At 40.6% G+C, this 24,468-nt stretch overlaps 1 protein-coding gene across 2 annotated transcripts in view; it reads left to right on the forward strand.

Annotated features, from left to right (window-relative positions):
• Positions 1 to 24,175, forward strand: part of RELN (reelin) — a 444,047-nt gene extending 419,872 nt beyond the window's left edge. Inside the window, exons 57-65 of one of the 2 annotated variants that reach the window (XM_039517535.1) lie at positions 7 to 182; positions 3,051 to 3,124; positions 3,856 to 4,017; positions 5,597 to 5,754; positions 6,759 to 6,978; positions 7,987 to 8,184; positions 8,615 to 8,713; positions 15,712 to 15,717; positions 23,082 to 24,175. In XM_039517535.1, coding sequence (XP_039373469.1) covers positions 7 to 182; positions 3,051 to 3,124; positions 3,856 to 4,017; positions 5,597 to 5,754; positions 6,759 to 6,978; positions 7,987 to 8,184; positions 8,615 to 8,713; positions 15,712 to 15,717; positions 23,082 to 23,178 — 1,190 coding nt within the window. In that variant the 3' untranslated portion in view covers positions 23,179 to 24,175. The remainder of the gene's footprint in view (positions 1 to 6; positions 183 to 3,050; positions 3,125 to 3,855; positions 4,018 to 5,596; positions 5,755 to 6,758; positions 6,979 to 7,986; positions 8,185 to 8,614; positions 8,714 to 15,711; positions 15,718 to 23,081) is intronic. The other variant, XM_039517540.1, reaches the window with a different exon arrangement.
• The last annotated feature ends 293 nt before the right edge of the window (positions 24,176 to 24,468 follow it).

Raw genomic sequence — 24,468 nt, forward strand, 5'->3', positions numbered from 1 at the left:
TAATAGAAGGCACTTCCCATGAAGAAAACTGGAGTTTTTACCCTAATGCAGTCAGGACTGCTGGATTCTGTGGCAACCCCTCATTTCACCTCTACTGGCCAAATAAAAAAAAGGACAACACACACAATATCCTGTCCTCCAGGGAGCTCATTATACAGCCAGGATACATGATGCAATTTAAAGTAAGGAAACCCTTCTCTTTATCCAAAGTAAAACATACAATAAAAAGTCACCTAATTTGTCTGTGGAATTTATTACAGTTTCAAGTAGAATATAAAATTCAGTAGTCTGTTAAATATTTAATGATAACTTGTTTGTTGGAATGCAGGGAAATACAGTAATAGAAACAATAACATGGGTTCAGAATGACTGCATAAATATATGCAGTGTGGTAGCCATGTTGGGTCCAGGGTATTAGAGAGACAAGATGAGTGAGGTAACATCTTCTGTTGGACCAACTTCTGTTGGTGAGAGAGACAAGCTTTAGAGCTTATGCAGACCTGAAGAAGACCTCTGTGTAAGCTCAAAAGCTTGTCTCACTTACCAAGAGAAGTTGGTCCAACAAAAAAGATATTACCTCACCCACCTTGTCTCTGCATAAATGTTCAAACCAGGATGGAATGACTGTCCCTGTACTAGGGGTTGCTAGAGGTATTGGTTGCCTGATTGTTCTCTATTGAAGTGAGTGGCAACTGGGTCTTATGCAGAACAACTATTCTTATTCTCATATCTAAGTGAGATGTCATTATAATAGCAGCTGCTGCATGGTGGGGACAGGGAGACAAAGACTGACTGAAATGGAACATTAAGGCAAGATGAGTAAGTCCAGTAAGATGGAGATCTGGGGTATGTGCCTGCCATTACCTATCAAAATGAGCATTGAGAAGAAAAAAAACAATTCCTACCAAGGAACAGGCAGAAAAGGAGATACAGAGTCAGAGTTGGGCAGAAAAATAACTAATGGGATATATTGAAAATCTGAAGGTGCTAAAAGTAATAACCCTTTTTGTTACTTGGTCATCTATCATGCAAAAATAGTCTAGATAATCAACAAAGCACCACTTGATGTTACTCTTGATTTTTAGCTGGACTTTTGAATGAGACCAACACATTTTATAATCAATATAATGTAGCTATTAAATTATTATTGCTATTATTTATTTGTATTGCAGTAGTGCTCAAAATCTGTTAGGCATTTTCCAAACAAAAGGGAAGACCCTGACCCAAAGAGCACACAAGCTTAAAAAACAAAGACAGGATGTAACATATGAGCAAAGAGACAGGCTGATAGGCATATGTGTCTTCCTAGTTATATTTGCTTCTTGGTCTTTTGTTGTTGTTTTTAAGTGAAACACCCTGTTTTCCCTTTCTGCCACAAATTAACACCTTCATCTTTTCACACAGCCATTGCCAGTTTTAGGGCAAGTCTACACTACAGCGCTATATCGGCACAACTGCACAGATGCAGCTGCACCACTGTAGCACATCTGGTGAAGAACGCACTATGCCGATGAGAGAGCACGCTCCTGTCGACATTATTACTCCACCTCGGCAAGAAGCGGAGGCTATGTTGGCAGGAGAGCATCTCCCACCGACATAGCGCCGGTGTGGATAGCACAAAACTTGTATCGCTCGGGTGAGGGTGAGGCTTTTTCATGCCCCTGAGCTACGTAATTTAGCTCAACATAAGCCGTAGTGTAGACCTGACCTTAGATTAAATGTCTGTAATCCATGCCCTCACAGCATTTGACCCACACACATAATCCACCACCTTTGAAGTTACCCCAGTGATGAATTTCACCTACTGTTACTATTGTATACAAAGGGTGTAGAAAAGCCTTGTATATCAGCTTCCCAGGTGGTCAGCTTACTCAATCAGCCATCTTTTACTTAGATTTTAGTGGGTGTGATCTGTGTTGATCCAGAGGAAATGGTACGTTCATATTATTAAGTTTGCTTCCCTTGGCTAAATTTTGCTCCTGACTTTCCTATATTTTCTGTCCCCTCCGTACTGCTACAGATTTTATTTCTAGACTAAAAGGAACAGAAGTACTTGTGGCACCTTAGAGACTAATAAATTTATTTGAGCATAAGCTTTCGTGGGCTACAGCTTATTCTCAAATAAATTTGTTAGTCTCTGAGGTGCCACAAGTACTTCTGTTCTTTTTGCGGATACAGACTAACACGGCTGCTACTCTGAAACATTTCTAAAGTAAGGATTCAGTTCTCCTGTATAGCTGAAGTGAGGGCACAGGTTTTGAAGCTGCTCAAATTCAGATATTTCTGTTTGTTAGCCATTCAGTAATATGTCAAGTGTATTGAAGTCTCTGAACTTGAGCATCACATAATGTCAAGATGAGTTATCTGTTTATTTCCTCAGACATACAGCATATTTCTGTTTACAGAGCCTTTTAAAATGATTTAACCTGATGAACCTGAGTACACCCCAAACTGTGCAGACCAAGATTTTCATAAACAGTTACATAAAGTTGAGTTCTTAAATCCATATTTAGGCACTTAAATAAGTGACCTGACTTTATAAAATTGTTCTGAGCATCCAGCGGTTTACATTAACTTTCATGAGAGCTGCAGGGTGCCCAGAACTTTGAAAATCTAACTATTCATGTAAGTGTCTACATGATTTAGGAGCCTAATGTTAGGCATCTGTTGTTGAAAATCTTTGCCCCCAGTTCCAAATGCATTCTAAGCTCTAGCACCTAGAATGGCACTTCCCTTTCTATTATTGCACATTAGAATACAAAAGGTGGACACTAGTCTCAGGTTACATGGTATAAAAAGGCCCAGATGTCATTATTAATATTTCCAGTCTTATGCAAAGATCCACAAAGGCAGCAATGTTTGAAGTGGTGCGCACTTTGGTTAAAGTGTGTTTTTGTTGTGGTGTGGGGGTTTTTAGATCTAAGTTTGCAGTCTTTTAATTCTGTATCTTTAGAAAGAAAGGACAACTGACAATTCATTATGTATTACATTAAATGTCCTTTTGATCTCCCTGATCTACCAGTACCTGACACATTTTATTTGTGTTTCAGATTGTGGTTGGCTGTGAGGCAACTTCTTGTGGTGACCTGCACTCTGTAATGCTGGAATACACTAAGGATGCCAGGTAAGCTCTCTCGATAATTTACCCCAGGACATTGCAAGATCAATGACACTGTACCTGGAGTTATATCTAATGAGCATATTGCTGGTATACACACACACACACACACACACACACACTCACACATACACACACACACACACACACACACACACACAAATGTCTTCAAAGTATCTCTTGTTTCAGTATGTTGTGCTCTTTGATAAAGGACTATAAACTTTGGGCTAAAGCTATGCTGTACTAGAAGTCATGTGATGCTAATTTGTGGCTTAACTGGTGCCATTATTGTCTCCTGCAATGTAGTATATAATAGGATATATGAATTACTTCAAAAAGTGGGGCTGTATTTTGAGCTTAGATGCCTTTTGCGTGAAAACAAGACCATGGAGCAAAGCCAGTATAAAAGGGCTCTTCTCTGACCTCTAAAGGAAAGGACTAAGGAAAAGAATTCCCAGTCATACCAGGTCATAGGGGCTCCTGGTCTCTGCTTCCCAAATCCCCTTACCTGCACAGATGTATCACAGCATTTCCATCCTGTGGAAGGTTACCATGGCTACACAAAGTTTGTAGACTTTCACACTCTATTTGTGATTACAGGTGCATGGAAATTATTGCTGAAGACCATTTGTGGTTTTTTAAAAAGAAATATTGCCATGACCTCTAGTAGGTTTCTAACTTCCCTTTCATTATGATTTTCAGTTGTTCTAACAACATATTTTCTTTGCTTCCTACAGGACAGATTCATGGCAGCTTGTCCAGACGCAATGTCTTCCTTCCTCATCTAATAGCATTGGCTGCTCCCCATTTCAATTCCATGAAGCTACCATCTATAACTCTGTCAACAGCTCCGCATGGAAAAGAATAACTATCCAGCTGCCTGATCATGTCTCCTCCAGGTAGGTTACCAAAAGGTCAGCTCACTTTGGAGATATCAAACTTCATCTGTCTAGTTGGCACTGTTAGTATGGAACGACTGGTGAATTTAAAGTGTCTCTTTTTTGTCTGGATTTGGAAATGATACATAATGGACAACCTTGGAATTGCTTTTCTTTGATAAAAACTGCTACTGAAAAGGATTAAATAGTCATGACATTCAGGCTAAAGATTGCCATTGTGACACAATCATAGGGCCTCATCCTGCAAATACTTATTACTTTGAGTAGTCCATTGAAGCCAATCAGGGTGGTAATGTTAGCAAGCACTAATATTGGCAGTAACTGGTTTCCGGGTTGGGATTTATAATTGTAGACCAATGTAAACCTTTAGACCAGAGGTTCTCAAACTTCATTGCCCCATGACCTGCTTTTGACAACAAACATTGCTTCCCGACCCCAGGAGGGGGGACTGAAGCCTGAGCCTGCCCAAGCCCCGCCACCCTGGGTTGGGGGGCCAAAGCCCGAGCCCCACCACTCTGGGTGGCTCAAGGGTTTCAGCCCCAGGCAGGGGGCCTGCAACCTGAGCCCCACCTCCCAGGGCTTCAGCCCTCGGGTTTTGGCCCTGGGCAGTAGGGCTCAGGCCTCAGCCCTGGCAACCCCATTCAAAGGGAGCCTGGACCCACCGTTTGAGAACGGCTGCTTTAGACCCTGGGCAGTATTTTCAAAAACAGAAATCTGAAATTAGGCTTCCAAACCCATATCCTGGAAACTGATTTTGGAAAGTGCTGAGCACTCAACAGCTCCAATTTATCTTCCTAGGAGCTGTTGGGCTCCCAAAGCTTTTGAAAATCACAGAAGGGTCTCAGTGTGCATTTAGGAGCGTAACTTCTATTTTTGAAACTCTTAGCCGGAGGCTCTGTCTACGGCACAAGCTAGGGGCGTGACTCCCCTGGTTGTGTAGACATATTTGCACTGGGTCTCATCAAGCTAGCGCAAGTATAAATAGCAATAGAAAGGGTAGCAGCAGCGGAGGCATGGCAGAGTTCAGACCTCATTGAAACCGGTGCTCAGCACAGCTAAGCCATACCTCTGCTGTCGATACCTGTGCTACCGTGCAACTTGATGTGAGCTAGCACAAGCAGGGGAATCACAGCCCCATCTCATAGTGCAGACTAGCCAAAGTCTGCTATCTATTTAATCCTAAAGCTGCTTAACTGAAGGCAGTGGGACTACTTACAGAAGTGGGCCCTAGAATGAGTAGCAAATGTTTGCACGATGAGGCCCATCAATATAAAATTCCATTTAAATGGAACAAAGTGTGCTGGTGTTCTTTAGCGCGGTCTGGCCCTCTGGTGAAAGCTGGGAACTGGGAGCCTGGACTTCTGGGTACTATTCTCTGAGCTCTTCCGCTGACTCAGTGTGCGACATTGAGCAAGTCACTTCAGTCTCCCCTGTGCCTCACCCCAAAATGCAAATCTAGCGTTCTTACCAGGCATTTTTTCTCTTTCAGCGTGTGTCCATATGATTGAATGTTTCTGTACAGAAATGTTTAAGTGCTGTCTGCAACATAATATGATATTGTGTTGTTTGGTATTTGTAGTGCGACTCAGTTCAGGTGGATTCAAAAAGGGGAGGAAACAGAGAGGCAAAGCTGGGCAATAGATCATGTGTACATTGGAGAAGCGTGCCCTAAACTCTGCAGTGGTCATGGATATTGCACTACTGGAGCCATTTGCATTTGTGATGAAAGATACCAAGGTTTTATTTCTTATATTCCTTTATATGTATATATATGTATGTATGTATATATGTTAATCTGGCTCAAAATGAAACAAATAAAGTAGAGACACAGCCAAACCTACTAACTCAGCACTGGAGTGCCTCAGTAACAAGTGACAAGATACAAATTCATAAACAGAAAGACTTTTCACCTTTGAATAGAGCTATTCCTGCCCTCTTTTACCTCCAGATTGAATTACTGTAACTTATTCTACGTGGAGCTACACTTAAAGGCCACTCAGACCTCACCAAGCGCAGAATGTGGCTGGCTGCTTACTCTGCTACTCCACACAGAGACCATGTTACACCTGTTTTCGTTTCACAGAGTACGCAGCCTTCCAGTTTGTATTCAAGTTTTTTATTTTGACCTGTAAGAGCTCAGTCCTGCAAGTACAGTGCTTGGGTCCTGAGCCATCGACCCAATTAAGCGTGTGCTTATAAGTCCATGAGTAGTCCCATTAAACTGCTTAAGTGCTTTGTTGGATCAGGGCCAGACTGCTACCACCTTGCAGGATTGAGCCCCATAACACTGAGTCCTGGCTATCTTAGAGACATTTCCATTAAAGCAATTGTTTCAGGCCTCCTGCAGACTTAGGCAGACATCTCTGCATTGGTTTACATTAGGTTCACATTTTGAAGGTTTTCATTGCAAACAGGAAGACTAGAGACTTCGGTCCTGATTTTCCTCTCCCTGTTACTGTGCAAATCCTACTGGAGTCAATGTAGTTACACTGCTGTAAATGAGAAGAGAATCATGCCCTTATTTTTTTTAAATGAAAGCTTAGATTCTCATGCACAGTTATACAACAGTTTGAGCATAATCTGCAATTAGGAAGCAATGTATGCCACTGTGCAATCATATTATACACAGGGCCCTGCCTGTGGCAGTAACTACACCAAGTTGAATCTGCAATTGAATTCAGTCATTTCTTCTCAATGTTTCGATACTTGTCTGTATTATAACTTCGCCTTGTCCTTTTTAGGTGATGACTGCTCTGTTTTCAGCCATGAGCTTCCCAGTTACATTAAAGATAACTTTGAATCTGAAAGAGTCACTGAAATAAACTGGGAAACTATTCAGGGTGGAGTTATAGGGAATGGATGTGGACAGCTGGCACCATATGCCCATGGAGATTCACTGTACTTTAACGGATGTCAGATAAGGCAAGCTATTACTAAACCTCTGGATCTCACCCGAGCAAGGTAACAACACTTTACTATTAATTTGAAAAACAACCTTAACTGCTCATGACAGAAGTAACTATTTATAAAAATGAAATGGCATGTAGGGTTCCAATGATAACGATGAAGAAGGATGGCTCTACCAGGTTGGCATACACCTTTCAGCAGCAAAAAGTTAAGGGCAACAAAATGTTTAGCAACTGTCAGCTGGGAGTTTGTCAGGGAATAGGAAGTGACTGTTGGCTGGAAAGGTCAGATGGTTTTAGCACACCCAAGAGAGCACTGTATGCGCAGCCAGCACTGAAAATGAGGCCATTGGCAGAGACTGAACACTGGACTGTTTGGACTGTTAGTGAGTGAGGATGCTAACAGTAATGACAGACCCAATTCCAGTATTACTGGTAAACTACAATTACATTCACCTACCAGCTAACAAGAACACCTTTTTCATCTCTGCTGTTTCTCTGGCTATAGAGTGCAAAATGAAATCTGTCAAGTTTGGTACTTAATAGAAGGAATGCTTACAGGACACTGTGTTTATCACTGAGGCCAATTGTAAAAGGCAAAATTAGGATTAGAACCTTTCCACAAATTTGCCAAAATATTATCCATAAAGTTAAGCTTTTAACTTCTTATTTCGGTACCTAAACAAGGATTTAGAAGGCACTTATTGTTGTTTGTCCTTTGTTTTTTCCCTTTTTATTTTTTGTACATGTTCCTATTTGACTTTTTGGCCCTGTTGATAAACCTCATTTTTGAGCAGTTGCATTGTAATCATGGATTGATTGCCTCCAGTTACACAGATGCATGTTAAAATTATACTTAAACAGAGAACTGTTAACAAAGCATATTATTACTGAGAAAAGGGGCTGTGTTTTATGGATATTACAGCAGTTTATTTGTTTGCTAATAGTAATTATTCTTGAAGTTCTGTATTTTTAAAAAAGGATAATTACAAGTTGGCAATGTTTTCACTCCTACTTTAATACATTGCATACATTAAAAATCATTGTTCCCTCTATTTTACAGCAAAATAATGTTTGTTTTACAAATTGGAAGCATTTCACAAACAGAGAGTTGCAATACCAACCTGAGTGATCCGAATACAGTGGACAAGGCAGTTCTACTCCAGTACAGTGTAAATAATGGAATTACATGGCAAGTAATAGCACAGCATCAGCCAAAGGACTTTATACAAGCCCAAAGAGTGTCTTACAATGTTCCACTGTAAGTACCCAATCACACTACATTACTTCTAAATGCATACTATAAATTTCCTGCAGAAAGGAATCTGTGCAGGAAAAGACAGGAGACAAGAGAATGTGGAGGAAAAGGATGATAATTATAGTTATAATTAAAAGCGTAGCCTGCAGTCCTTTGGTATAATTAAAATAAGTGCAAAATCTTTACTTTAAATTTAAAATATAAAAGAATAAACCATCAAAACCTTGTTTTTGTCTCCTGGATCAATTCAGTTTAAGCTAACAGTATTTATATTGTTTCCCCTTAACTCTTTATGAATGCTGTATATTGTGGTTTAGGAGCACATGGATAATATTTTGGTTTTGCTTTTAGTATTTTTGGGGGTGGACAGGCAGGCTGGAAAGGGTCCTTCTTAGTTTGGAGGTCTAGCTGGTACTTCTGTTTGCAACCATAGGGAGGCACGAATGAAAGGAGTCTTACTGCGCTGGTGGCAGCCCCGTCACAATGGAACAGGTCATGATCAGTGGGCTTTGGACCATGTAGAAGTCGTCCTGTGAGTATCAGATTCACCTCATAACATCTCCATCTCAAAAAGCATTGACATTCCTTCAGCATGGCATGAATGTTAAACTCAGTAAGAAATGTTCTCCGAAAATCATTCTTTGCTTATGTTCTCCACTGACTGCAAAGGTCAGCATTTAAGGCAACCAGGAAATAAAGGTACAGACCAGGGGAACATATTGTGTATCATGGAGAAATGCAGAAGGGAAAGCATGGACTTTAGCATCTTTAAATATTGGTGTATTCATATAAATCATCAAGGTCTTTGAAACATTTTATGATGTGATATCTGAAAGGATGTGTGTGTTCAGCAACTATGCTGCCATATAAAGTTGATTTACATCCTTTCAAAGATACAAAATAGTCTATTGTATTGCTCTTTGTACAGAGTAATGTTGTTGAATCAGGCTCCGAAAAATTGCATTAGCAACTAATGCCGTATTCATTTCCTTTTTTTAGTAAGAAGGATACTGTTCAGAAACAGGGTTCACTATATCAGGTTCCTATGATCCGAGCTCTATATTCATCCCCCGTCAAGATTTTACCAAGTAAAGTGTCTTCACCATATTGATTTGCCCATTAATAAAATGGGTCTCACTCTCAATATTAACCCATTTTTACTGTATTACATCACAGAGAGATTATCTGCTTTTTCTTTAACAATTTAGTTCCAGTAGAGCTGAAATGCTAGTGCCTTGAAGGGCTGGGACTCATCGCTGACAGTGGTTGGCAGAGAGAAGCGTGTCTTCCCGATAGATAGGTTCAAATGTTCATTTATACTGAAAAACTTAAAAAAATCAGCATAGAAACTAGATTTGGATAACATCCAGATTTAGTAATTATAAAAATGAGGTTTCTGTCTTTAAATTCAAACTAGTAGAGGCACCACAAGTATTGTTTTGTAACAGTAGCAAATTGGATTACTTGATCTCTAGTTAGCCCTGTTCTGCTTTCCACGGAGGCGCACCAGCTTGCATGGCATTCATATCAACCCCGAACAAAAGCCATTCTGATCCCAACACTAAGTAGCTGTATCCGCTCCACTGCTTTTACATACCTTGCTGGGCTCTGCCTTCATAACATTACCCTTACGTTTGAAGGAACAGAGGGATGGACATGGTTCTTGGCATCTCCCAGTGACTAAGGATGTAAACACCCAATGCTAATTATTTAGGGCAGTGTTTGAGCTGAGGAAAAGTACAGATGCTTATGCAACATTCCCACTTCTCTCTGCTTTAATGTATTTTTTTAAGTTGAAAAAAAGGAGAAAAGCAGTTGAAAAAAAAATTAAGCAATCTAAACATTGATTATACTGAAATTGAGTATAATTAGTAAAAATGAGAGAATTTGGAAGAAGAAAATTTAGGCTGAATACCAGGAGAACCTCTCTGACAATGTGACCTATCATGCTGTAGGAGAGTCACCCAAGAAAAGTAGTGGAAGCCCCATCACTTGAGATACTTTAAAACTAGACTGGAGAAAACAGTAGAAAATATACTGGAGGAATAGTTTATCTGCTTTGGCCAGAAGATGAATTATGCAGACCATGCTCCCTCCTCTTCCCCGTTGCTCCTGTTGAGGACTTTTTGAGGGCTCTCTCCAAGTTTTGGGCAAAGCCAGAATAGAGAGAACAACCTTTGGATATAGGTTGGATATAGGGTGGATATTGGATATAAGTTTTCAGGTGAGCGCCTATATGCCTGTCAGAATTTAGGTCACGATCTCTCAAGGTAGACAGACCATTACAAATAAACTGTTTACTTCCACAGCAGATATTGGTACATACAGAGCTATAGCAGTATGTTAGTAAAAGGCCAGATGTAGAATTAAAAACCCTGCTAATCACAATACTGTAAGATATGCTGCTCTCAGGATTTAAAAAATGCTACACAATGGCACATATGGCAGGTACTAATTAGTAGTTAATTAGTTCTGACCTCTTTGTATCTCCCTGTACCTGCACTGGTTAGAACTGTAGTTAATCTGAATATTCTCTATATTACATTAAAACAATTTCTTTTAAATAACATTCAGCTATAGCACAAACTCAGAGCACTCAAAATCCCAACTCTTGGTTAGCTCGCCAAGGGTGGGAAATAGCATGCAGTGGATACAGAATATTGGAATAGGTGCTGGGAGACTGGGTTGTCTTCCTAGCTCTGCTGGTACCTCATTGTGTCATCTTGGGCTGGTCACTTTACCTCTCTGCACCTCAGTTCCCCCATTTTCAAAATCAGGATAATGATACATAACCACTTTTGTAAAGTGCTTTGAGAAGTACAGATGAAAAGCTCTATATAAATGTTAATTATTACCATTATTACTATTAATGCTGGATGGTCTTACATCCACGCATTAAGCATCACAATTGTATTATGAATACAGTTTATCTTTAATTCTTAATTCTCCTTGATTCTCTAGACATATACTGTTTGTAATATCTGAGTTTCCTTGGGATTTTCAATAACTGAGAGAAAAAGAGAGAGGATAAGGAAGAAAATGGGTCCTGGAAGCACAGGAAAGTTGATATGCTGGGTCAGATTCACAGCCCCAGAACATGGTGGTGTAAGTTCTTTATCAATAAATCAGTGTAAGCAAGCATTAATTGGGGTAGCAGATGCCAAGGAGGTAGAGAGGCAGAGCTGTACCAACCAACAGGTGCGATTTTGTGCTCTATTTTATTTCTGAAAGGGTTAAATAAAATATTTTAATTAAAAGTAATGGAGGAGCAGCTTTACCCTAAACCTTCTTCCACTTCTCCATAGACTGCTTGTCCTGCTGCAGCCCTGCCTTTCCATCTCAACTTGTCACTTACACCACCATCTATGTCATCTCATAATTTGGCTTTACAAACTAAATTCTGCACACAAAAATACCCTATGCCAGGGGCATTCATTGGAGCAAAGTTGTCAGGAAACCACAGGGAATGGTAGAGTTGCGTCCTGTATTGATCCATGGATTATGGGCACAGAATCGCTGCCCACTCTGCAAGAGAACAAAACCTACTTCCACAATGGTTTGATCCAAGGAAAAAGTCAAGAGGCAATCTTCTCATAATTTTCCACCTCACCCCAGTCCCCTTGCTAGTGTTTTCTGGGAGGGTATTATCTGAGTATTAGTCAGCAAATAGCTAATGATTCATATGTAGGGTGACCATATGTCCCAGAAAACCAGGAATATCCCTGTTTTCAGGGCCTCTCTGATGGTCCCTGTCTGTTTTATAAAATTTGAGTTTCGCCCCATTTTTGTAACCCCTGCAGATTGGCCACCTGAAAGAGACACCAGTTAGCTGAGCTGGTGACAGTGTTCACAGACCAGCTGAGTGCACCTCAAGGACTAGCCCTGGCCAGGCCTGTCGTATGTTGACAACCTGTCCTGCTCCCAAGGAGACCTCCCAGCGAGTCCCCTCCTGCTCAAGTTCTCAAACTACCCCTCCTCAACACATAGAGCCAGAAGCACAGTGTGGTGAAGGAGAGGGAGAGGCATTGCATGGCTGAGGCACAAATCAAGGAGTAGGCACAAATCAAGGAGTGGACACACTCTTCTCTCTCACCATCCTGTGTACACCTCCCTGCCCTGCACCAAAATCATCCCCTCCCCTGCCTTCTTTTGCTCTACCCCCAGGAGACAGATGTCCTGATTTTTCATTTTAAAAATCTAGTCATCCGTGTTGTCAATGTGTATTGAGGAGCTCCCACATACATCTCGAACATCCCAGGGGGAGAAGGTATAAACACTATATACACCATCTGATTATAAACCTTACTATTCCAGCCATAATATTAAACCATACTATGATCATACTTTGTATTCCTTTTTCTCTGGCAGGGGGTTGAGGGCTGCAAATTAAAGACCAGCTCCTCATCTCCCAGTCCAACCCCTTTGTTCTGCCATGGCACACAGGGACTGGAAAGCCAGCCAGGAGCAGGTGGGGATTCCTCTTGCATAGGGCACTCTCTTGCTGGTGTAGAGCAGGCTATTCAAGCTATATGCAGCATATTCCTTGTCCAGCACAAGAGGCATGTTGGGGAATTGAGACCATGACCAGAGCACCTTGAACTCCGGCAGTCCTGTGCCAGCAGAATGGCCACAGCCACAGAAGGGCCATTGTAGCCAGTGTGAGTTAGAGCCAGGGCCGGTGCAACCCATTAGGCAACCTAGGCGGTCACCTAGGGCGCTAACATTTTGGGGGAGGCGATCACGGTGGCCAGACCTTCTGCCGCTCTGTCGGGGACAGCATTTTGGGGGTGGGACCTTCTGCCGCCTCTATCAGGGGTGGCATTTCGGGGGCGGGACCTTCCGCCGCCTAGGGCAGCAAAAAAGCTGGCGGCGCTCCTGGTTAGAGCTTGATGTCAGGAATAAAAACAGTACTTAGCTTTCCACAGGACTAGGAGAGCACAAAGGAAGGATTAAGTAATCTCTGACTCCTGCCCCATATTCTGCTCTGGATGTGACTCAGTGAGACCTGAGTATCTGGATCTTAAGTTATTAAATTCAAACTGTTTTAAAGCTATAAAAGTATCTTAGTAAGCATCTTAATCCTTAGGCTGCTGAGGATGACCATACTTCTTCTCTTGTCGTATGCAATGCAGTCATAGCCGTGTTGGCCCCAGAATATTACAGAGACAAGGTGGGTGAGGTAATGTCTGTTATTGGACCAGCTTTCGAGCCATGCAAAGCTCTTCTTCAGGTCGTTCAGGTCAGCTTGTCTCTCTTGCCAACAGAAGTTGGTCCAATAAAAGATATTACCTCACCCATCTTGTTTCTCTAAACTTCTCAGCATTCTGTACTGAGGTGCCCCCTTCTTACCACAACTCCCCATATCTCCTCTCTCTAACCCACCCTTGCTTTCACTACTTTTCCTCCCTAAGCATGCAGACAGCCAGATTCTCCCAGCCCACCTCTAATCACTGCCAGTTGGCCTACATGCACTGAACGATTGTAGGTTCCATGCCAGCTTCTCCTCACCCCCAGCATCTGCTGCTGGTAGGCACTCACTGTCCCCTGAAGAGTCCCACCTTCAAGAAGACTGAGGGACATAGAGAGCAGGCTGGGAGTAGTGGCACCCTCCAGGGATGTTGTGGTCAGTAGGGACTCATTGGAAGCAAGAGTGCTGGTCTGATTCTGCTTTCCAGCAATTTACAAATGTTCCCTACTCCCTCCTACAGTGCCCTCTAGTGGCCACTTAATCAGTTAGCAATAAAGCAGTTTCTAGAGTTACATTTATTAATATTTTTATACTTACATGACCTTATAATTTCTATTTTGATGCTTTGGCTCTTCTCATTTCTCCAAATATTTAAAATTAATTTTCTCCTGAGACTCCATGCCAATTTAGCATCCAGAACATAGTTTATAGCTGAGTTATAAAGAGGATTATTATATATTGTTCATTCTGATTGACTCCTGATTCTGATAACACAAACATACCACTAGCCTGTGAGCAGCAGACACTGCATGGGCTACATTTCCACAAGCCTCACCTCTCCTTTTGTGGAGGCAATTTTTTTTTCTTCTCGCAAGATAGATTGCACAAACAAATATGCCAGTATTTAGAATGGCAGTTAATTTGCACATGCAAAACCTATGTGTGCAATAAGGAAGGCTGGAAACAAGGGTCCATCTGTAATACTTCTTTGAATCATTCAATTAATACAACAAAAATATTCCTAGTCCTGTAATTCAGCTGCAAATAGTGCTCAGAGTGAATATAGAAGCTATTATGAATATAGTATATATTGGCATGATCTTGCCAGCTAATCATTTGTCAAACTGTTTTAATAGTGGTGGACCTATAAAGTGGGGATGAAATTGCTATCAAGTCATCTTGTCCCTTTAAACCGAGTTTTCTTTTGTTAATACAGCATACTTGTTCTCTGTACTTTTGAAGAAAGTTTTGGGCAGATTTCTTACATGATCAATGAATGTGGCCCTTCTTAGGATAAAAAAGTAATTCTCCCTTACCTCCCATCCCCCGCCTTCCACTCCTAAAAGAAGAATGCTTATTCTGTGCCCAAGTACCTCTACCCTAAAAACGGCCTGCGTCCAGCTCTGCATTGCATTTGCACTTCAGTTTTTCTCTACATATAATTCACAGTCTGTCTGCTGCACAATAAAACTACACACCTTTTTTGCATGTGCTTCTTGAAAAGCCATTTCTTTGTAAACAGGGTGGGCCCTTAATAACCTATAAAGAAATAGTGAGCTCTGATAAATGTATTCAGAACAGAAGGGGAATAAACTGCAAACTAAGGGTCTGATCCTTCATTCTTTAAGCACCCAAAACTCCCAGTGACATCCTTGGGAATTTTAGTTGTGCAAGAAATGTAGGATATGGCCCCAAAATGTTTGTGTGTGGGGGGGTTAACTTTGCAATAATCAACACAGAAATAATCCCTCCATAAACCATCACTTCATGCTATTCATTGTTGAGATAATCTTACACTTTTGGCACAAATGATTTGTTGAGGATTTTGTGTTGCATTTGTTGCAAAGAATTTTTATGCTTTTTTGCAATATTCAAATACAAATTATATCTTCTAGCCGTAACAAAACATATTCATGTGGAAAAACATTTTCATTTGCTTCATACCTTTAGCAGAAAGCAATGCTTTGAAACATTTCACTCAAGATTGTTAAAAATATTTGTAATAAAGAAAAGGAACAATTAAAATATTAGGGCATTATCTTTGTATTCACAAGATTTATGCCAAATTTAGTAGGGTGCAGATTGTGCTTTTAAGACTGTCTTTTACTATGTTTCTAAAAAAAATTGCATGATGAATTTTTATAGAAAATAAAAATATAAATGTTGATTTTAAAAATCAGGAAATAATTTGTTCAATTTTTATTTTCAAAAGAGATGAAAAGTCCTATATTGCCTCTAAACCTCATCAGGCTTTTATGACTAGTCACAGTGCTGCATGCATTGAAAGGCATTTTCTAATTTGTGTTGTATTTCATTATTTGCTGTCACTGGTTTTACACTAGAGTAAGGTAAGTACTTTCCCTGAAATAATATCAAATATATGTTGGTAGTACAGCTACGGTATTTTTAAAGACTCTAACCCTGTATTTTGTCGATGATGATATTTTGTGGGAAAGGGATCGGCCCCATTTGTACTCTCAAAGAAGTGAGCATGCATTGCTGTCTCATAAAGGCCCAAACCCTGCAACAGTTCCTCACAGACTGATTCTGCAAGGTTCTCAGTGCCATGAGGAGTTAGAATCATAGAATCATAGAATTCAAGATCAGAAGGGACCATTATGATCATCTAGTCTGACCTCCTGCAAGATGCAGGCCACATAAGCCGATCCACCCACTCCTTAGCAAGTGACCCCTGCCCCATGCTTCGGAGGAAGGCAAAAAACGTTTGCAGGATATGTTCACCTCACTCAAGCAAACTTTCAATTAAGACAGTGGGCATTGTAACTAAGGATTGAGAGCCCTGATCATGGTAGAGTTCCTGAGTGCTCCCACCAATTCTTGAAGTAGGTCGGAACTGAGGATGCTCAACAACTTGCAGGATCTGGCCCTTAGACCTGATGTAAAATTTCCACTATTTTCAGTAAATTAAAATTACAGAATTAAGGCCAAAATTATCTCCTGTGTGTCCGTAAACATGTACAATAAATATATGCAGTGATGCATGCCCATGTGACTAAAACAGCAATAAGTATTTATTGGGTGGGTTTTTTGTTTATTATAACAGCATCACTTTGTACAGCCATAGTTATGCAGCTAGGCATTTCTAATCACCATAGTAGCTAGAGACATAGGTTTTAATACTGATCCTATTGGAGTTTTGCCATTGACTTCAGCGGGGCCAGCGTTTTGCCTGGAGTCTGTCACCATTCTTAGGGGGGTTGTAACTCATGCTAAACACTGTTATATTTATTTATCAGACCATGTTGCCTTTCATTTTTTCAAAGGCTTGATTTAGGTTAAAGTTTGGTTTGGCATCCAGAAGCCTTTGTTTCTGATGTGCCACGACAGTTAAAAAAACAAATAACAAATAAAAATAATTAATGGTCTTAGAATAGGTACATATTATTTACCAAATGTTCTTATTCGCTTGGCCATGTTTGATTTAAAAACAAAAAAATGCAGGATAATAGTCCAATATATACTTTAAGAAATTTATATTTTAAACAAATCGTGTTAAATTGCTGAGGCTTAAAAGACACATACAGAGTAACTCCTCATAAATTGCTTTATTGTTCACGCTTACTGAGCATACCCAACATGGCTCTGCATTATACTATGTCTGCCAGATCTGCTCTCATTTACAGTGGTGTAACTCCAGTCACTTCGTTGGAATTACTTACAATTTACTAGTGTAAGTTAGGGCAGTATCGGCCCCCATTTTTTTTTTTAAATACAAGCAGATTGCCCTAAAAAGGTGACAGATTGGATTGTGCAATAATTGCTTCCTAAGTTTTGTTACTATTCATTCTGTCAAATGATCCACAGATAACTAGTCTTTGGGAGATTTTTTTTCATCTGTACCCTTCATCCAATGATCTGGTAAGTGCACGAAGATGCACCAAAGGATCAGTGCATGCTGATGAACCTTGGAATGTTTATTGTGCCCTTTCACTGAAATTGTAATGGTGTCTAAGTTCCCTTTGCGATTGAAATGATTCTATTCAGATCCCATAATATTTGAGGCAGAGATTGTTTCTCCCCATATATCTTTACAGCACCTCGCACATTGTGGATGCTGTTACAATATAAATAGCAACAGCAGCATCTTCATAGGTCTTAATGACAAATCTGTTTATTTCTAAAAAATAGAAATAAAGTTCCGTACTGCTATATAAAAACATTAAAGGGCTTCTTTACAGACACTAACTCCAATAAATGCAGAATTACCTTTTCTGCAATGGCTTTATGATATAGCTATTAAAGTGATCTTATAAAGTACTATTGGACTTTGTTCTCTTATCAATTTATGATGTTAACTTCCATTATAGTTAATAAAATGATATGCATATACCTCCACCCCAGCCCACAGATAGCAGAATATACTCTTATATGCTGCACCAAAGGTCAGATCCAACTTCTATGAAGGCAATGAGAATTTTTCCATTGACTTCACTGGGCATTGAATCAACCCTTCAAGCCCTAACCAACTCCTACCAAAGTCAGTGGGAAAACTACCACAGACTTCATTGGGAGTGAGATTGGGTCCTATCAGCACAACTAAAGGACTGACCATTAGCTTAATTGTTGTTTTGTGGTTTTGTTTTGTTTTCATACCTTACTTTTTTCCTTGTACTGCACAGTTTTGATTTAACATAGTAAAACATGTGAACTCTTTCCTTGAGGCATACAACAAATACATTTCACCACCTTGTAAAATACCACTAATAGATTGAATTTAAGTCAAAGACTAAGCAACTGCTTCTGGCCTATAACTCACATGATAACCTTTTATAAATTTCTTCATTTATTTCCTTAAAATGTCTGTAGCATAATTATTGTTGCTTAAGTCTTGTTAGTGTCATTACATTTAAGGTGGTAAGCAGTGTTAGACAGAGATGATAGTGTATTAATAAGAATTGTTAAAGAACATTTTGAGCTCTTTGTTCTTCTTAAAAACATATTTGATTTGCCTTAGATTATAAGGTGGCAGGAAAATAAAGGTAATCACTGTTAGTCTCACACAAAACTATAATAAATTATTGTAGTGCAGAACTTCCCTTTCTGGGTAAAAGCCAGGTGAAATCAAGCTCAAATGTTCAACAAAGGCCTGGTCTACACTGGGGGGGGGGTCGATCTAAGGTACGCAACTTCAGCTACGTGAATAGCGTAGCTGAAGTCGAAGTACCTTAGCTCAAATTACTTACCCGTCCTCACAGCGCGGGATCGACGTCCGCGGCTCCCCCGTCGACTCCGCTACCGCCACTCGCTCCGGTGGAGCTCCAAAGTCGACGGGAGCGTGTTCGGGGTTCGATATATCGCGTCTAGATGAGACGCGATATATCGAACTCCGAGAAATCGATTGCTACCCGCCGATCCGGCGAGTAGTGAAGACGTACCCAAAATCCACCTCTTAAATGAAAGATGTTCTGGCATAATAGCTACTGTAACAATGCAAGAGTTTGTATTGTATCCATTCCCACCAGAAGCTGCATGGCTTGAAAAACTGGGTGGGCAGGGTTATAGCATCAATTATTTTAGTGTAGTCTAGTAAATTAAATTCTCAGTTAGTTGTTGGAAAGGGGATAATTTTGAAGTCAATTTTATACAGGTGGTTTCTTTGTACAACAGTAAAAGCTATTCTTGCCCATGGAGGTTCATGCTTATTTTGAGAAACGTGTATTTAATCTTTTTCCTTAGAGGTCATATTCACTAAAAATAAGCTTATGCACTTGGAAGGGAGAGGGTAATTGATTGCAAGCTGAGCGTTTACTTTTCATTCACAATGAAAACTCACCACCCTGCCCTAGCTCCCCAAATAGAGAAGTAATTGTGACACCTGCTGCCAGTTTTTTGTTTCATGCATCACCTTTATAACAAAACTTAGGACTTGCTGAACTCCCTGGGTTGTGGACCTCCAGCAACAGAGGCCCACAGTCCACCTGCAGCAGAGATAAATAGGCCAAGCTGCCAGCATCCTTTTCATCACTGGGGGACCAAAACTAACCCCCACTACCTCCAAAGCAGGCTGATCAGCCCTGAAGGGGCAGAGACAAACCAGCCAGAAGCTGCATGGACTCCACCAGAACGTATTGTTGTCTTTCCATGGAATCACCCCAGGGAATTATGGTGGCATTCCTTGGACTGAATCTCCCTCACTCTGGTGCAGTGTTCCCCTCATGGATGCATAGGGCTGAAAATTGCACCCCACCCCCTTGCATCCACAAGGGTGAATCTGACCTTGAGACTTGATCTTTATAGGCCTGATCCTGCATTCATTGAAACTAGAAAAGATAGGATCAGGTCCTATGACAGTTCATCCTGTGGTGGGTAGCAGTTGTTCTGCTGAATCACTGAGTTTTTTCATGCTGGCAACCATCAGTATTGTTGGTTGCTCATAGGATCTGATTGTGGATGTTAGACTAAGATGGCTTCTAGCGTAGCCTTGAGGGAATATTAATATTTTTTGCAAATAGTGTCCAGAAAGGATAGTGCAGTGGCCTTAAGCATCAGGATTATGATACTTGGGCTTCCTAAAACAGCATCAAAGTCCAATAGAGTCAACAGTGCCCTTTATTATTCTGAGATAAATTCGTTCTGTGCAGTTTCTTGTGTGGGACCTCTCTGATGAGACTTTACAAATTAGGCCCTTGCTGCAATGTATGGACATTAAATTCCCCATGACACCTTCTTTTCATTTTTAAAAGCAGGGGTTTCACCCCAGGGTTCTGGCCAATGTATCTGTCCCCTCTCCTCCCAGTGTTGTGCCATAGTGGTTGCCACGCTCCCCACCCAGAACCGGTTGCTTTATAGTGATGTGTGTATATGGATAGTGAAGTGGTTTGTGATCAATAGGCTTGAAAGGCGCTGTAGTAATGTCAGATGTTTGCATTCTGTGCTACATGTATTTTTTCATTCTCATAACTCTGGATGGATTTTGCTTGTAACTTTAAATGAGACTTGTATTCACCAATGTGCTAATGAGAATTACAAGCAAACAAAGTTAAACCAAATGTAGCTGTTCAGAGTTCCACTCCACCAGCACAGATGGTAGAGCTTAGAATTGCCATGTAGCCTCAAAAGTGAGTCTCTTCAGGGTTATGTGCAAGTTTGCATTTAGGAGCAGAACTGTATTGAATCATCATGAAAGTTATAAGCTTCTTCTCCAGAGCCAGTGGCATTCCCACCAGTTAGGAATTAAGCTGCCAGGAGAAACATGGAGAGACATCTCTGGTGCAAGTGCATTTAATCAGTGGAGCCACACCAGGAATATATTGGCTTGGATTTATAACTTTTGGCCAGATAAAGATATTACAAGGCACACTGTTCAGAAACCAGCCTCTCAGCAGGAAACACTAGAGAGACCTCTCTTTTTCCCCAGTTCATTCTTTCCAGCGCTGAAAGTGGCCTCTCCTGACACCCAACCTAAGTGAGGGCTTGAACATAAGGGAAAAGGCTTCTTTAGCAAATATTAGCTGTTTATCTGTATTACAACTGTTTCAATGTAGATTATTTTAACTATGTTTATATTTAAATACAGCTCAGCCTTTTTATGGAATTTATACATAATATGCACCAAAATTCTTGCACCATCTTCTGGCCGTTCTATATGCTAGGACTGGTGTAGCCAAAGGGCTAAAAATAGCAACAGCCGTACCCCTCTCCCTTAAACGAAGTTGAAGTCTAGATGGTGGTGGTAGTTTCTAGTGATTAGATACAACAGCCTCCACCCATTCCGTTGTAATGTATATTAGCCCCCCAAATACTCCTATCCTATTCAGCCAGTAAGGAAATTTACTTTTCATGGTACTTTTCATGGTACTTTCCAGAATTTTCTATTTGTTTCCCTTGTGCCCCGGGATTTCCCTTTGCTTTGTTTTATTTAGCCTTACCTTCTTCAAAGAAAGAGCCCCAGTTGGAAATGGAAAAGTGTCTTGATTTATCATTTAAAATCTGGTCACTCTATTCCCATGTGTTTCTTTGAATCTCTTCTAGAGATTTTTGGGTTGTTGGGGTTTTTAAAGAAAACTTCACTCAGTCAAAGTCACGTAGTTCAAGGGTTTGCTACTTAGCAAATCAATTTGGGAGGTGGAGCAGTGTTTTTATTTTATTCTCAGAAGGAAGTGGCTACTCACCAGTCCCTGTAAGGGATCCCACTCTGGATTCCATGTGCTTTAAGCTCTAGAGTCTGAACAGAGTTCAGGCACTGCCCCGGCTTGAGGTCTCTGGGCACACTAGTGGTGTGCAAATCTTCTGTTTAGCATCCCCTCCTGAGAGCTTAGACCTCTAGTCCAACTGCCTAGCCTCTGGGACTAGTGCTAACCCCTCATTCTCCCATAGTTTAACACACCCTTTCCCAGCACACCAGCCGGGTGTGCACTCTGGGGTCACAGGGTTAACGCTTCAAGGGCATATAATAGGTCACACACACACACACACACACACACACTGCAGCTCATTCTTTGGGTTGGGGTCAGAATCCTCTGTGGGTTTTCCCAGGGTCCTTCTTCTGCATTCATGGATTGTCTTCACAACCATGGCGCTCCTATCTTTCTTTCCCTCCTATCTATCCCCAGATCAGTTTGCTTTGATTTTCAGGGCTGCCCAGAGGAGAGGGAGGCAAGTGGGGCAATTTGCCCCAGGCCCCAGGCTCCACAGGGGGCCCCAGAAAAATATAGTATTCTATAATATTGCAACTATTTTTATGGAAGGGGCCCCCCAAATTGCTTTGCCCCAGGCCCCCTGAATCCTCTGGGCGGCCCTGTTGATTTTGGTTGGTCCTGCAGCTAAACTGGGCCATGTTTGCCATGAAAATCGCTTGTCTTTTCCCCCTCGCCTGCTCAAAACTTCTTGTGTGGTTCTCACATATAAGCCCTTTTCAAAACCCTGCTTTGTCATCTCTGTCCCTTTATTCTGGCTGAGGATTTTCCACTCCCTCCCCCTCACCAGCCTCCTGCAGAGAGATAGGATAAAATTGATTCTTCTAGGCTTCAGCTAAACCATTGTCCCATGGTACTTTCCCATGAATAAATAGTGGTGGCATTCTAATGACCCCCCCATTGTGCCTGGTGAGGGAGGAATGTGACACAGCCCTCGTCAGCAAGGGTGGAACCACATACATATAGAGGTAGTCAATGATACAGAAATTTTCATAACAACAGCTGAGTAACATTGGCCTGAATTCACAAGTTGTACAAACAGATTCCCCAAATCGTCACAATAGCAAAGCCAGACTTTAGTGAGATGGAGCAGTATTTTTCTGCTGCACTCAAGAGGAAAAGGGTTAACAGCATCTCTCCCATTTAGGAATCTGTAAATGAGAGAGACAAGGATTTTTGGAGTATAAATCAGGCTTGGAGAAATGCCCTATGTTGGGAGGGGATAGAGTGCATACAGCTTGAGTGAATCTGGCCCTAAGCCCCCATCAGTGATAATTAATTTAAACTCTTGCTCTAGTTCTGAAATACTGAATTGTAAGCAAAATCAAAGTGGCCTGATTCTGAACTGCCTTGCATCTTGTACAGTCATTGTCATTGTTCGAACATGCTATCAGATGCGAATGGTAGTATTTTACCTCACTTTGCAGAGGCAGAAAAGACTGTGCAAGGCACAAGAGGGTGGAGAATCTGGCCCCCCAGCTTATGTGTCAGAAGGCAATTTCAAAATGGATGCAAAGAGACTGACATTCTTCCCCCCCCCCCTTTGATTTTAACAGCACTCGCAAACAAAATTACATGATGAATTTTTCACGGCAACATGGGCTCAGGCATTTCTACAACAGAAGACGAAGGTCACTTAGACGATACCCATGAAGAAACGAGAAATTTATATTTTCCTCCCAACATGTGATGTGTTGCTTTCCATTCTTTAAATCTTAGCACTGCATCTGGTATCAGGACTTTTCTGCAACTGGCTTGGTGAATAACGAAAAGCCTTTCTCAAGACAGAGTGTACACCACTTTTTCGCACTGTGAACTAATGAGAAGTGACTTATTTTCTCATAGGTAAATGTTTTAATGTTGACGTGTCTGTGAAAATTGTGATCTGTTGTAATATCAGTTACAGTGGCAGTATGGGAAGTAAGCAACTAATCTGTTTAACAGGAAAAAAGTTTAAGCACAAAGACTTTTTCAGATTTTATGTTTAAAAAACTACATATTAAGTACAGTATTTAACATTCTTTGTCACATAGCTATTTAAATGCACTTGTATTTCAGCTCTGTATCATATTTTATATGATTAAGTTATCATTGTCTTCTTTGTATTCTCTTCTACAACATGACACATTGGCACTGTATTTACTTGTTATGTTGTTGTAATATTTTGCTGCTGATTTTTGGGCTATTTACACTCTGATAACATGCATAAAGCAAATTTCAATACTTACTCAAGAAGATAATTGCAAAAGTAGTTGTAAAGACGTTGATCTCCTTCAGTCTTACTCTTTGATATGTCTGTTGGTTAGCATTGTTTTGTGGATAAGAAGAATGCTTGACATTTAAATTTTTTTACTAAGCAGCTGTGGATAAAACCCCAAACAGAAGTTCCCATTTCCTTGTCTAAAGGTAAAACAGTTCTCTGTGACTGATTTACTTACAATAACTGCCATTTGATGTCTGTAGTAATGGAGTGATTTGTAAAGTGAACGTTTCATCGTGTTCTATTTGGTGTTTGTTTCTATTGCGGGTCATGTTTGTATCTTCTGATAAAGTTGTACCTACACCAGCAACATTACAATGCCCCTATAGCCCTAAGCTGTCTAATATCATAAATAAAATGTTTCACTATATGGTGAACCAAGCTAAAGATCCATGCTTCAATAAAGTAAAGTTGATAAACTAGTTTGTTGTTAGATTTTTCAGGCCATTGTGTCCTAAATGAAATTATTTGTAAGGGATTTGGTTTGCTCACTCAGATTCTAACAATAGCACACAGATGAACACTGTATAATATTTTTTAATATTTAATACATGGTGCTTCAGTAGGGTTTTTCCTTTGGGAATCTCAAAGTGCTTTACAGACATTAATTGAGGAAGCTCCATAACACCTCTGAGATATGTAAGTATTTTACAAGTGGCAAACCTGAGAGCAGGTGAGTAAGA

The sequence above is a fragment of the Mauremys reevesii genome, linkage group 1, assembly GCF_016161935.1.
Source record: "Mauremys reevesii isolate NIE-2019 linkage group 1, ASM1616193v1, whole genome shotgun sequence".
NCBI lineage: Eukaryota > Metazoa > Chordata > Testudines > Geoemydidae > Mauremys > Mauremys reevesii.